The sequence below is a fragment of the Mobula birostris genome, chromosome 23 (genome assembly GCF_030028105.1).
Source record: "Mobula birostris isolate sMobBir1 chromosome 23, sMobBir1.hap1, whole genome shotgun sequence".
Classification (NCBI taxonomy): domain Eukaryota; kingdom Metazoa; phylum Chordata; class Chondrichthyes; order Myliobatiformes; family Myliobatidae; genus Mobula; species Mobula birostris.
In genome coordinates, this window is record NC_092392.1 from 19,189,342 (window position 1) to 19,204,266 (window position 14,925).

General features: G+C 44.4%; 1 protein-coding gene across 3 annotated transcripts in view; it reads right to left on the bottom strand.

The window, feature by feature from the left end:
* Window positions 1–14,925, bottom strand: part of camk1da (calcium/calmodulin-dependent protein kinase 1Da) — a 317,135-nt gene that overhangs the window by 105,431 nt on the left and 196,779 nt on the right. For all 3 annotated transcript variants that reach the window (XM_072241028.1, XM_072241026.1, XM_072241027.1), the window contains one exon: window positions 1,292–1,430. In XM_072241028.1, the coding sequence (XP_072097129.1) occupies window positions 1,292–1,430 (139 nt within the window). The remainder of the gene's footprint in view (window positions 1–1,291; window positions 1,431–14,925) is intronic.

The window sequence follows — 14,925 nt, forward strand, 5'->3', positions numbered from 1 at the left end:
GTGAAAATAGACCTGTTACTGATTCTGATATTCCACCACCCGTGTTTGAAAGGGTCAGCTGGAGCTACTGGTGTTCAGGGTGGCCACAGCCTGTTCAACATCTCACCGACTAAACAATTGGCTTTTTGGAAGTAACACTGTCCACACTGAGGTCTGGGGCAAGGAGCACAAGGGGTTAATGGATCCTCACCATTGCAGGTCCCATAGGCTTGGAAAGTTTTTGTAAGGAACTCCCACTGGTTCTGGGGGGGGGGGGGTGCAGTGACCACGGTCCCCACTCTCTAAGCTCAGGGGTGGCATCGTCTCCCCTCCAACCCAGCCAACACTGGAGGAGGTTAACCAGGATGCTGCCTGGATTAGAGAGGAACGGTTGAGTGAGCTAAGGCTGTTCCCTTTGGAGTGAAAGAGGAGGACAGGGGACTTGATAGAAGGGTATCAGATGTAAGAGGCATAGATCGACTGGACACCCAGCAACATTTTCCCAAGGCAAAAATGGCTAATACGAGGGGGCGTAATTTTAAGATGATTGGAGGAGAGTATGAGGGGGGTGGATTTCAGAGGCAGATCTTTTAACACAGAGTGGTGATGTATGGAACTGCCAAGGGTGGTGGTGGAGACAGATACATTAGGGATGTTTAAGAGACTTAGGTAAGTACATAGATAAAAGCAAAATGGAGGGTCATATGGGAGAGGAGTTAGATTGATCTTGAGTGGATTAAAATGTTGGCACGTCATGTGCCGAAGGGCCTGTCTTGTGCTGTACTGTACTATGTTCTAATACCTCCCTGCTGTTCCTCCTCACTCCCTCCATTCCTCCTCACCTACTCCTTGTCTCCCTTCACCACCCTCTTGCCATCCTTTCACTCTCCCTCTGCTCCACTCTCCATCCTCTTCACCTTCCCCGTCACTCGCCTCCCCTCCATCCTCACTTCCCTGCACTTCACCTGCTCAACTCCAATCTCCCTCATCCCTCTGCACCACTCCACTCTACCTGCGCCTCATTCCCCTCCACCACCCCCCCGTACCCTGCACCCCATCCACACCCCCGCAGCTTTGTCCCACACCCCCAACTCCCAGGCAAGGGCAATGAGGGTCGGAGCAACAAACGGACTCCTGGAGGAACTGAGCAGGTCAGGCAGCATCCGTGGAGGCAGAGCGATGGTTGAATTTTGGATCGGGACCCTTTCCCTCCACGGTCGCTGCTCGATCCGCTGAGCTTCCCCCAGCAGAATGCTCGTTGCTGCAGACCCCAGCGCCTGCCTCCAGTGGGGGGGGGGGGTTTGGAACCTACCTTCAGATCACGGTGGACAATGCACATTTTGTGCAGGTACTGAACGGCATTCAACACCTGTCGAATCAGCGTGCTGGCGTCTTTCTCCGTGTAGAATCCCTTCTCCACGATCCGGTCAAACAGCTCGCCCCCTGACACCCTGAGGGAAAAGCGGAGGGGGGGGTGGGTGGGGGAGAATGAGTGAGAGGAAAGAAAATTAAAACATTGTCCTTCCAAACTTTCATCCATGTATTTATTTAAAGTTACTGCATGGTAACAGACCCTTCTGGCCCGATGAGCCCCCACTGCCTAGTTGTACCCGTGTGATCAATTACGTCTTTGTGTGGGAGGAAACCAGAGCATCTGGAGGAAATCCACCTGGTCACAGGGAGAACATATAAACTCCTTACAGACAGGAGTGGGGATTGAACCCCGGTCGCTGCCTTGAAACAGTATTATGCTCACCGCTACCTGACTGGGCCACCCCAAAAATCTGAATGGTTGTCTCAAATTTATTCTACTTGTACTTATTTCGAGATACAGGGTGGTACCCGGCCCTTCCAGCCCAACGCACCCGCATCGCCCAGTTACGCCGAAGTGTCCAATTTACCTACTGACCCGCGTGTCGTTGGGAGGTGAGAGGAAACGGGATCACGCAGAGCAGACCCACGCAGTCACAGGGTGAACGTACAAACCTCTTACAAACAGGGGCAGGAAATTAACGCGGGTTGCTGGTGCTGGAATAGTGTTACGCTGGCTGCTATACAGCCATGCTATCCTAGAAGCCTGAACGGTTCACTCAAAATGCACGGGTTTAACTACATGCTGCTCTTGGCTGGCTTGTTTCATTTCAATATATAGCACGGCAGACTCAATATACTTTATACTTTATACTTTATTGTCGCCAAACAATTGACACTAGAATGTACAACATCACAGCAATATTTGATTCTGTGCTTCCCGCTCCCTGGATTACAAATATTAAATATTAAAAATAGTAAAAATAGTAAAAATTTGCAAATATTAAAAATTTAAATTATAAATCATAAATAGAAAACAGAAAAATGGTAAGTAAGGTAGTGCAAAAAAACCGAGAGGCAGGTCTGGATATTTGGAGGGTACGGCCCAGATCTGGGTCAGGATCCATTCAGAAGTCTTATCACAGTTGGAAAGAAGCTGTTCCCAAATCTGGCTGTCCAAGTCTTCAAACTCCTGAGCCTTCTCCTGGAGGGAAGAGGGATGAAAAGTGTGTTGGCTGGGTGGGTCGTGTCCTTGATTATCCTGGCAGCACTGCTCCGACAGCGTGCGGTGTAAAGTGATATGGATAGGAAAAATTGAGAGGGCATTGGGTAAGAAATGGGACTATCTTGGATAAATATCTTGTGATGGGCGGCCCACAATATACTATACTTCTGTTGCCAACACAGCATGTTCACAGCTTAATAACCCCAACCCGTATGTCTGGATTGTGGGAGGGAGAGACGGGAATTGAACCTGGGTCACTGGTGCTGTAATAGTTTTACACTAACCGCTACACTGCCGTGCCACCCAGCCACCCTTTCTTGTTTGAAGGGACTCTGCGCGGGGTGTGTGGCTGCGGTTATCTACTCCACAGCGGAGTAACCCAGGGGTCTCTGAACCGTACCGGATCAACCGCGAGAATGCGGCAAGTGCATGTGTGACCACTTGATCGATCGCACGCTGAATCGCCGGGCCTCCTGCGCACCGAGCACTCTCTCTCTTTTCACGCGGGCTGTCGCCTGCGCAGGTTTCTGTCTCGGCAGGCCCAGTTCATCGCTCCCACACTGTCCAGCGTGTACTGTTGCTAAGGTGACCCTGTGAAAACATTTACTTTTACTACTCTGTTGCTGTTCTTGCTCCGAGCATACGTAACTGGGCTTGGTTTTCCTGGTACCGAATACACAATCTTCCCTCACCACATTAGGCAACGTGCTGACTGGCCTCTAGGGAACGTGAGCAATAGTTGTCCATTAGGGTCCTTGAGGTATTCTTGCATGCAACGAGGTCACACCAAATTCTGCACCTTGTCTACCCTGTCGCCTCTCCCAGCATCCATCTCAAAAATCTAGTGATCCCAGCCTTGACTTCACTCTATGTCTGTGGTAGAGAATTCCGAAGGATCACCAACTTCTGAAGATGTTTTTCTTCACCTCAGTCCCCAGATGACCCGTCCCTCATCAGTAGTATCTACGGAAGGTGCTGCCTCAAGGAGACAATATCCATCATCAAAGATCCCCCCATCTGGGCCGTGCCATCTTCTCACTGGCACCATCAGTCAGGAGGTACAGAAGCCTGAAGTCTCACACCACCTGGTTCAAGAACAGCTACTTCCCTTCACTCATCTAGAGCCCGAGCCAGCATGCATGATCCTAATCACTAGTTTAGCAACGCTATGACTACTTTGCACTGCAACGGACATGGTTTTATTCTGAATGTGTTCTTTCATGTAAAGATTGTCTAATTTGTGTTGAATTTATGTCTTTTTTCCTGTGAATGCTGCTTTTCTGATGCCATACATCAGCGATGCTACTACAAGCAAGTTGAGCAGAAAGATGAAAGGTTGACTTTATTTGTCACGTGTACATTGAAACATCAAATCATACAAGGAAATGCATCATTTGTGTCTCGGATGTGCTGGGAGCAGCCTGCAGGTGTTACCACGCTTCCAACACCAACAAAGCATGCCCATAACTTACTAACCCTAAGCCCCATGTCTTTGGAGTGTGGGAGGAGACTGGTACACTCGGAGGAGGAAATCCACGCGGTCACGGGGAAAACTCCTTACAGACAGTGGCGGGAAATGAACCCTGATTCCTGATTGCTGGTGCCATAAAGCGCCACACCGTGCACCGAGATGCAACACTGAGCGTCATAGGAAGTCATTCCTGCCTGTGGCCATCAAACTTTACAACTCCTCCCTTGGAGGGTCAGACACCCTGAGCCAATAGGCTGGTCCTGGATCTATTTCCATCTGGCATAACTTACATATTATTATTTAATGATTTATGGTTTTATATTGCTATATCTATACTCTATTCTTGGTTGGTGCAACTGTAACAAAACCCAATTTCCCTCGGGCTCAGTAAAGTATGTCTATCTATCTATCTATCAACCACTATGATACTATAATGCCCTTGCATGTTTTTCACTGCACCTATGCACACATATTCTTGTACAGATGGCAACAAACTTGACTTTGATCAGGCTTCAGATGCTCCATCTGTGATTGGCTGAAGCAGGTATCTTGGTCAGCATGGTTTAGTTGGGCTGAATGATTTATTTCCATGCTGGGTTCCTCCGTGACAGCACTGACTACACTTCCAAAGAACTCCACCATGCATCTCTTGAATGAAGACCTCCTTCTTAACATTACAACATGTAATTTGAATGGTTAATCTACTTCACAGTGACTAAATACTTCAGCTCTGTGTAATCTCAACTCAGCTCAAGATTCTATAACTAATTAGGGTTGGGGATGGGCTCCCGCCCTGTTTTGTTGCAGGAGTTAGGTAATCAGCTCAGAATCTGCTTTCCCAGTACCAATCCCACCAGAAGATCGACACTTCCACCCACTAACCCACTCCATGACTACTTTATCATTTCTTGTCAGAATCACATTATGTACAGACGTTCCTGTGCCCAGCATCACTTTATGGCCATACAATCAATCTACGTTTACAACTATTTTATGTAATTATATTTATTTTTATTATTGTGTTTTTTATCTGTTTATTCTGTTTACTTGTGCTGTATCAGATCCGGAGTAACAATTATTTTACACTTGCCTACTAGGGATGACATTAAACAATCATGAATCTTGAAACGTGAAAAATGAAAATACATTGGAATCGTGACCAGATTAATTAATCGAGAGTACAGTTTCTCTTAGTGATGAAAGATGCTGCAGAATCATAAAATAAACTTTGCAAAAGAAATAAATTGTCTGGTTTAACATGCGGATTATTTCCACTAGACAAACGTTTATTGGAGACAATGTTGCATTTTGATGGTGTAGGACATACATTTAGCAGCTACTTTATTAGGTACATCTGTACACCTGCTTATTAATTCAAATATCTAATCAGCCAGTCATGTGGCAGCAACTCAATACATAAAAGCATGCAGACATGGCCAAGGGGTTCAGTTGTTGTCCAGACCAAACACCTGTATGGGGAAGAAATGTGATCTATGTGACTTTGGCCATGGAATGATTGTTGGTGCCAGATGGGGTGGTCTGAGTATTTCAGAAACTGCTGATCTCCTGGGATTTTCAGGATCAACAATCTCTAGAGTTTACAGATAATAGTGTGAAAAAAATCCAGTGAGTAGCCGTTCTGTTGGCAAAAATGCCCTGTTAATGAGAGAAGTAGAAGAAGAATAGCCGGACTGGTTCAAGCTGACAGGAAGGCGACAGTAACTCGAATAACCACACATTACAACAGAGGTGTGCAGAAGAGCATCTCCGAACACACAACAGATCAAACCTTGAAATAGATGGGCTACAGCCACAGAAGACCTTGAACATACACAGTGGCCACTTTATTAGGTACCTCCTGTACCTTAAGAGTCAACACCTGTGTCTGAGAATCATAGAATAGTACAGCACATTACAGGCCCTTCGGCCCACAATGTTGTGCCGACCGTCAAACCCTGCCTCCCATATAACCCCCCACCTTAAATTCCTACATATACCCGTCTAGTAGTCTCTTAAATTTCACTAGTGTATCTGCCTCCACCACTGACTCAGGCAGTGCATTCCACGCGCCAACCACTCTCTGAGTAAAAAACCTTCCTCTAATATCCTCCTTGAACTTCCCATCCCTTACCTTAAAGCCATGTCCTCTTGTATTGAGCAGTGGTGCCCTGGGGAAGAGGTGCTGGCTATCCACTCTATCTATTCCTTTTATTATCTTGTACACCTCTATCATGTCTCCTCTCATCCTCCTTCTCTCCAAAGTGTAAAGCCCTAGCTCCCTTAATCTCTGATCATAATGCATACTCTCTAAACCAGGCAGCATCCTGGTAAATCTCCACTGTACCCTTTCCAATGCTTCCACATCCTTCCTATAGTGAGGTGACCAGAACTGGACACAGTACTCCAAGTGTGGCCTAACCAGAGTTTTATAGAGCTGCAGCATTACATCGCGACTCTTAAACTCTATCCCTCGACTTAAGAAAACTAACACCCCCTAAGCTTTCTTAACTACCCTATCCACCTGTGAGGCAACTTTCAGGGATCTGTGAACATGTACCCCAAGATCCCTCTGCTCCTCCACACTACCAAGTATCCTGCCATTTACTTTGTACTCTGCCTTGGAGTTTGTCCTTCCAAAGTGTACCACCTCACACTTCTCAGGGTTGAACTCCATCTGCCACTTCTCAGCCCACTTCTGCATCCTATCAATGTCTCTCTGCAATCTTTGACAATCCTCTACACTATCTACAACACCACCAATCTTTGTGTCGTCTGCAAACTTGCCAACCTACCCTTCTACCCCCACATCCAGGTCGTTAATAAAAATAACGAAAAGTAGAGGCCCCAGAACAGATCCTCATGGGAATGAATAGGGAAACAGAATAAAATCATAGCCTTCCAAAGCAGTCTTTGTCTGAAAGCTGATTGAAATATAAATATTAGCTGCTGGGCTTTTAAATGAGCATAAGCCTCCTGTAATGATAACAGTTTGCAGAGGGGACTGCTGTTCACTGATGCAAGTATTGTTAAGCCATGTGGTCATCACTGTACTGAGCTATAATTAACAATAAGCTCATTGATCTGATGCCACTGTTCGACTTGTTAAGACCATAAGACACGGGAGCAGAATTAGGTCATTCGGCCCATCGAGTCTGTTCAGCCATTCAGTCATGGCTGATTTATTTTTTATTTTTATTTTATTGAGCTACAGCCCTTCTGGCCCTTCGTGCCACACTGCACAGCAACCTCCCGATTTAATCTGAGCCTAATCGCGGGGATATTTACAATGACAGATTAACCTACCGACCGGCACATCTTTGGACTGTGGGAGGAAACCCGAGCACCTGGAGGAAACCCATGTGGTCACAGGGAGAACACACAAACTCCTTACAGGGAGCAGTGGGAATTGAACCCGGGTCATCTGTGCTGTAAGGCACTTATGCTACCATGAAGCTCTCAACCCCATTCTCCTGCCTTCTCCCCATAACCTTTGATGCCCTGACTAGTCAAGAACCTATCCAGCCTCCGCTTTAAATATGCCCAATGACTTGGTCTCCACAGCCGTCTGTGGCAATGAATTCCACAGGCTCACCACCCTCTGGCTAAAGAAATTCCTCCTCATCTCTGTGCCCTCTGATCCGAGACTCTCCCATTTCCTAAGAAAAGGGAGGAAGCATATACAGAAATAACAATCACTTGTTTACTCTTTTCATAAACTTATGTTTTGATTTTGTCTTTAGAACTTAGAACAGAGTAAACTATACTGTCTGTGGTGTCTGTGCTTAAGTAAACTATATCTCTAAAAGACGAGAGGTTCTGCGGATGCTGGAAACCTTGAGGAATGCACACAAAGTGCAGGAGGAACTCAGCAGGTCAGGCAGCATTGATGGAGGGGGATAGATAGCCACTGTTTCTAAATCTCTTCTGCCTGTACACGATCCCTTCATTCTTTGCACTGTGGGCCAAATAGCCTGTATGGCACTGTACTGTTCTATGTTAAGATCTCCCCCATTCTCCTATGCTCCAGGGAATAAAGTCCTAACTTATTTATCCTTTCCTATCTCCTGCTTGTAAACTCAGTCCGGTGCTCATTTTACAAAGAACATACTTTCAGCAAAACTGTACTGTGCTCTATTGTTCTACCTCAATACACCATGTAGTGATTTGATCTGTATGAAGACAAGCTTTCCACTATATCTTGGTACATGTGACAATAATAGACCAAAACCCATATCAATACCTCTCCCAAAATATGGCACAATATGACATGTTCCACTAGAGGGCGCTGGAGAGCCACGAAGGAAACTTCCCAATAAACATGCAATTACTTCTCACTGCAACAGCTGTAATCTTCAACTTTAGGAACTCCGTAATTCCATCTCTCATTTGTTATCGTTTCAAATGAGGAAACTGTGAACAGGAAAATTGAAAAGGTTGACAATAGCTCACAAAATTCCCAAATATTTTTGAGTACTTTGATGAAAGTTAGAGAAATTATTTTTATAAACTACATCAAACATCAGGGATCAACTTTATTCACCATATACGTTTATATGTATTAGGAATTTGCTGTAGTGTGTTGGTGTTACTTGTAACAAAAGCAATATTAAACAATTAAAAGGGATAAAAAAATTACATATGGAATGAAATGCGCATAAAAAATAAATATCATAAATATGTAGTGATGGGGTAATAGACGGGGTGGGGATTAACTAGAATGGTTGATCAGATTAATTGATTGGGGGAAGAATCCTTAAAGATAGTGTGAAGACCTATAGGACTTTACTGAAGGCAGCTTTTAGAAAAAAGCAATTTGCAGGCTGGGTCATGTCTGCAATGATTTTTTTCCTGCCCGCTTCCATGTCCTGGACACATACAAGTCCCGCAGTGATGACAGACTGCAGCCAATGACCCTTCGGACTGACCTGACAGTTCACTGTAATTTCTGTATACTGTGAGAGAATGCTGCCGCAGACCAGACAGCAATGGTAGGATGGCCTTTAAGATGGCAATTTAGAATTACAAACTACATATTACCTTGTAGGTAGGTTACTACAGTTCTGAAAGATGTAACTATAACAACTCATGGAATGGGAGAGAACTCCCTGTAAATAATCATTCATAGCAGCTCCAGAACCATTGGAAGGTGACGTGCTGGCACAGCGGGTTGAGTTGCTGCTTCATAACTCCAGAGAGCAGGGTTCAATCCCAGTCTCGGGAACATCATCCACACACTTTCAATTTCATGCGTCGATGGTGTGAGCACGATAAGCAATGCTTGGTTTAAAGAATTCACACTAGTTGTTTTGTGCCCTGGGCCTATAATCTTCTAATCGTTTTAACGCTATCTTGAGATTTTGGAGATGTTCCTCGTCATCTTTACTAATAGCAATGATGTCATCCAGGTAACACTGAATGCCTGGCAGTCTTGTAGCACCTGGTCCATAGCTTTCTGCCAGAGTGTTGGTGCAGAAGCTGCTCCAAAAATAAGCCTATTATAGCGATAAAGCCCTTTGTGAGTGCTTATGGTGAGAAATACTTCAGATTCTTCTTCCATCTCCTCAGCTAAGTCCAATTTACTGAAGTGCTTCCTTCCAGAAAGTGTTGCAAAGATATCCTCAATCCTGGCAGAGGGCATTAATCTATCTACAGTACTGGATTTATGGTGACCTTAGAATCATCACAGCTTCAGACAAATCCATTCTTCTTGGCTACTGGGACCACTGGTGCTGCCGATGGACTCCACTCATTCCTGGAAAGAATTCTTTAGGCTTCCATGCATTCTAATTCACTGGCTACTTTATCACAGATGGTACAACGAAACAGACAGGCTTTCGAAAACCTGAGTGTGGCATTTTCATTTAATACTATTTTACCCGTGTAAAATATGTTTGAGTTTTCCAATGCCATCCTTGAACATTGCTGTGGCACCATCCAGTACCTTTCTTAATTCGCTTTCAGTTGATGCTATTGCAGGGGTTGTGGCATGTAAATGGTGGCTGGATCACCAAATAAATTCTAGTTGTCTCAGCCACTCAGGACCAACAATGCTAGCCCTTCTGTTTTTACCCATACAAGCCCAATATGAATCATTAAATGTTGTATTTCACTGTTGCAAATATCATTCCCACAAGAGTTATCTTTTCACCAGTATAAGTTCTTAGTTGGATGTCTGCAGGCTTCAGATTAGTATCTTTGAAATGCCATTCAAGTTCATTTTGTGGAATGACTGAAACAGCTGGGCCAGTGTCCAATTCCATTTTAATTAATTTGCCGTTCACTTCTGGTGTAAGCCACATTGTTAGTTTTTACATTGTAAATCTTAAGGCTGTGCAGTCCTGTGTCACTATCATCATTATCAGATTTTTCATTCACAGCATGCAGATTAGTGCTCTTTTTGAAACTGCAACTTGACTTTTTATCTTTTTCTCTTTCCATTTATTTCTGTCGGTCCAACATGATCTTTGTATGAGTCTTATTTTGTTGCACTTCCTGGAAGTTTCGCCTTTAAACCTACATTAGTTTGGTGTATATGAGCACTTGTCACAATGGTAACACAATTTGTTTGGCCAGGCAGGTGTCTGTTTAGATATTGCAATTTTGTTCACGTCTATTTTCATTCCTGATTGTAACTCAATGGTGTCTCAGCCTGCTGTTTCCATTGATACAGCTATTTCAACTGCTTCAGTTATGAGCTGTTCCTGAATGCTTTCCTGTAGGATTCCACAAACTAAACAATCTTTCTGCAGCATTAAGAGCATCACTGAACTTACAATGCTCAACTTCTTCAATTCAGACACGTAAGTTAAAATGGACTCCCTTCCTTTTGATTCTGCTTATGAATCCTAAAGCATTCTGCAATCAACAATGGTTTTGGTTCTAAATGTTCCTACGTTATTATAACAATATTAGCAAAGCTCATTTCAGCTGGTTTGATTGGAGCAGTTAAACTTCTATACAAACTGTATGCCTTTCCACCTATTACACTCAGCAAAACTGGCACTTGCTTCTCATTGGCTATTTCATTTGCTTTAAAATGCAGCTCAATTTGCTCAGTATATAATATTCAGTTATCTCATATGCAATCAAATACATCTATCTTTCTGATGTGGCCAGACATTTCCGCTTCTTTTTTATTTATGATTATCATTACCCGGTACTCACTGTTAATGAACCCATGAACCTGTCTGCTTTCCGCTTTTTTTTTTAACCCAACCAACTCTGTCCCTTCTTGAAGAAGCATGTGCTGTGTTTCTTTTTTAACTCAAGCATCTTGAACTCCAAAACATAAAACTAATTAAAAGGAAAACAAGAGAGCCTGAGGATTGCGTGTAAACCTCGACTTTACCTTTCAGCAAGTTGTGCACTTATGACATGGTGGCGTGATGACGTATGCCATTCCCGTACTTTTACATATCACCCAAATGCATTATGTAAACAACAAAGAATGCTTAATCAAATGATATACAGTAGGGTGCAAATCTCTTAGGTGCAAATTGCAAACAATGATGCAAATGATGCATTTCACTGTATGCTTCAATGTACGTGTGATCGATAGAGCTAATCTTTATAAGTTACTTATAGATTTAGTGAACTGAAGGCTTGAAGTGTTAATCTTTTCCTAGCGGAGGGTCCTATGGTTCTGGTTCGCAGAGTGAATCCAGACAACATGCACAGACGCTAATAACTCAGACACTGGTCACTGCACACAAGCTTCTCATCACCATGAGAAGGTTGACGAGCTGTAGCGAATGAGGCAGATAAAGAAGTCAACAATAAATGACAGCCACGGTCTTCTGCAACACCCTTCACAATCACAGCACATTCCCGAGAATTCTATAAACAATGATATAACCCAGGAAATGCTGCAAACAACTTGCACACAGCAAGCAACTACAGTTATCATTGTGGTAATGAATAATCTGCTTTACAGATGTGGATTGGGGGAAAAATATTGGAACAGAGTACTGTGTGAATCCAGGTATCCATTCTGAGACAATGCTGTGCAATCCTTACATCTGAAATAGAACATAGAACACAGAACAACACAGGACCTACAGCCCTCGATGTTGTGCTGACCTTTTAACCTAATCTAAGATCAGTCTAACCCATCCCTCTCACAAAGCCCTTCATTTTTCTTTTACCCATGTGCCTGTTTAAGAGTATCTTAAATGTCCCTAATGTGCCTGCCTCCACCACCATCCTTGGAAACGTGTTCTATGCACCCACCCCTCGCTGTGCAAAATACTTGCCTCTGATATCCCACCTATACTTTCCTCCAATCACCTTAAAATAATGCAACCTCACTTTAGCCACTGCTGCCCTGAGAAAAAATCTCTCGCTGTTGATTCTATCAATGCCTCTTATAATCTTGGACATTTCTATCAAGTCACCTCTCATCCTCCTTTGCTCCAAAGAGAAAAGCCCTCACTCACTTGACCTCTCATCATAAGGCAGGCTTTCTAAACAAGGCAGTGTCCTGGATTAAGTAAAACAGAAAATGCAGGCTACAGTCAGAAAGCCGGCAGCATCTGTGGAGAGCGAAAGACGGTTATCATTTGAGATCCTTCCTGATGAAACACCCTCATTTCCTCGACTATGTAAGTCTGGGGAAGACAATCTCGGGCTCCGCCAAACATGTGAGATTGAAGCGCGAGGGAGAGAGAGAGGGGGGGAGAGGGGGAGAGAGAGGAAGAGACAGGGAGACAGAGTAAGTGAGAGAGAGAGAGAGAGAAAGCCGGTGTGGTGCAGCATCCAATCAGGAGACAGGCTGTATTGTGTTCGAATGCAGGTTTCTGCAACATCCATAGACTCAGGATCCTGGACTATATATATTTTTTGTGTGTCTGTATTTTACTGCTGTCTTGTATGCGCTTGCTATCTTAAATGTCATTCTCGCTTGGCTGTGTTCAAGTCTGGTTGGATGACAATTAAACTTGAACTTGAAGCACCTTCCCTCAGTGGAGCAGCCAGAATTATCAAAGACCCCACACCATCCTCAACATTCTCTCTTCTCACATCTCCCATCAGACAGAAACCTGGAAGCACATCCCAATAGTCTCAAGGACAGCCTCTGTCCCGCTGTTATAAGACAAATGAACTGTTCCATACTGTAAGATGGACATTTGATCTCACAAAACACCTCAGCATAGCTCTTGCACCTTATTGTCCATTACGTATAAACTTATCCTACTCAAGCCTTGGAGGACAACACCTTCCTGACAGAAAGGTACTCTGCAACAAGTAGACCCAGATAAACTTTGTCAGTTAGTGGCATGAAGAAATTCAGCATGTCTCCGTCAACCCGCACCAATTTTTAAAGATGTACCATAGAAAGCACCCCACCTGGATACATCACAATTTGGTATGGCAACGGCTCTGCCCGTGATCGCCGTGTGGGCACAGCTCAGCACATCACAGACCAGCCTCCCCTCTATGGTCTACACTTGACACTGCCTCGGGAAAACAGCCAGAATTATTAAAGACCCCTCCCTTCCGCCCACCCCCAGACATTCTCTTTTCTCCCCTCTCTTGTAAGTTTGATCTTACTGCCTGTTAAAGGAGCAGGGTTCACCAATAGTTAACTAAAATTAAGGTCCTTGCAACTATTTAACTGCGATTTAAAAGCTATTTTGTTAACACCAGGCAGCGACATTTGTAGGAACGTTGACAATATTTCGACATTGCAGCAATGAGCTTTACAAAGCTTCCTTTGTAACACAGCGAGAGTTGTGAATGCAAAGTAGGCAAAGGCACTGAGATTGTACAGCTAGACATTTCCTCAGTGGAATTCATAATTGCTCAGAGATTATGGAGTAAAAAGGAGTGAGTGTAGCAGGTGGGCAGAGCAATAAAAGAGGAAAATTAGCTCAAGGTGTAGTCGTGCGATCGCTCGAGCCGAGTTCGACGTTCTCCAAAGGCGTTGTCTTACTGGTAGGTTGTCAGGTGGCTGAAAAGGCCAATCCAGGATCCACATAATCGGGATGTTGGGGTGTTACCTCAATGGAGAACGCCGCTGCGTGAAGCTGGTGCAAGGGCAGCCAACGCGTGGTCTGCGAAAGATCGGGGTTAGGGTCCAGGGGCAGGCAGTGCAAGATAACTGGAGACCCATCACTGCCGTGGTCTTCCTCCACCTCACTGCCACTGTGATATGTCACCAGCTCTGCCACTGAGGTCCTGGTTGTCTGGGATCTCTCCCCTCACCTTGCCACCATGGGTAGCAGAGGCATTGGTATTGGTATTGTCGCCTGTACGTGGCATGGTAGCACAGCGATTACTGCGACTAGTGCAATCACTTTACAGCGCCCGGATCAACAACTGGGGTTCAATTCCCACCGCCGCCTGTAAGGAGTTTGGACGTTCTTCCAATCACCACATGGGTATCCTCGAGATGCTCTAGTTCCCTCCCACATTCCAAAGAATTACACGTTAGGGTTAGCAAGTTCTGGGGCTGCAATGTTGGCATCCTCGGGCTATGCTGGTTGTTGACGCAAACACACATTTCATTGTACGTTTTGATGTTCCGATGTATGTGAGACAAATGAAGCTAAACTTTAAAATAGGAAACACAGTAGCCGGTTTTCAGCCATACGAAAGCAGCAAAGTGATCATTGTTGATTGGTTTTGGTTGAGGGGTAGCTACTTGCCCATAAACTGCAGTAACTCCTTTGGGTTTCTTCAAAATGAGCCACGTATCTATTAAATCCAACTCTGACACCAGTTGTCAGCTTCCAGACAGATACATAAGAGGCATTTAAGAAACTCATTGATAGACACGTGGATAGCTGACAAATGGATGATTATGTAGGAGGGAAGGGTTATATTGTTGTTACAGTAGGTTAAATGGTTGACAGAACATTTTGGGCCAAAGGGTCTGTATTGTAATGTTCAATATACTTTAGAGACAGTGGTGGGAATTAAACCTGGGTCACTGGCAGTG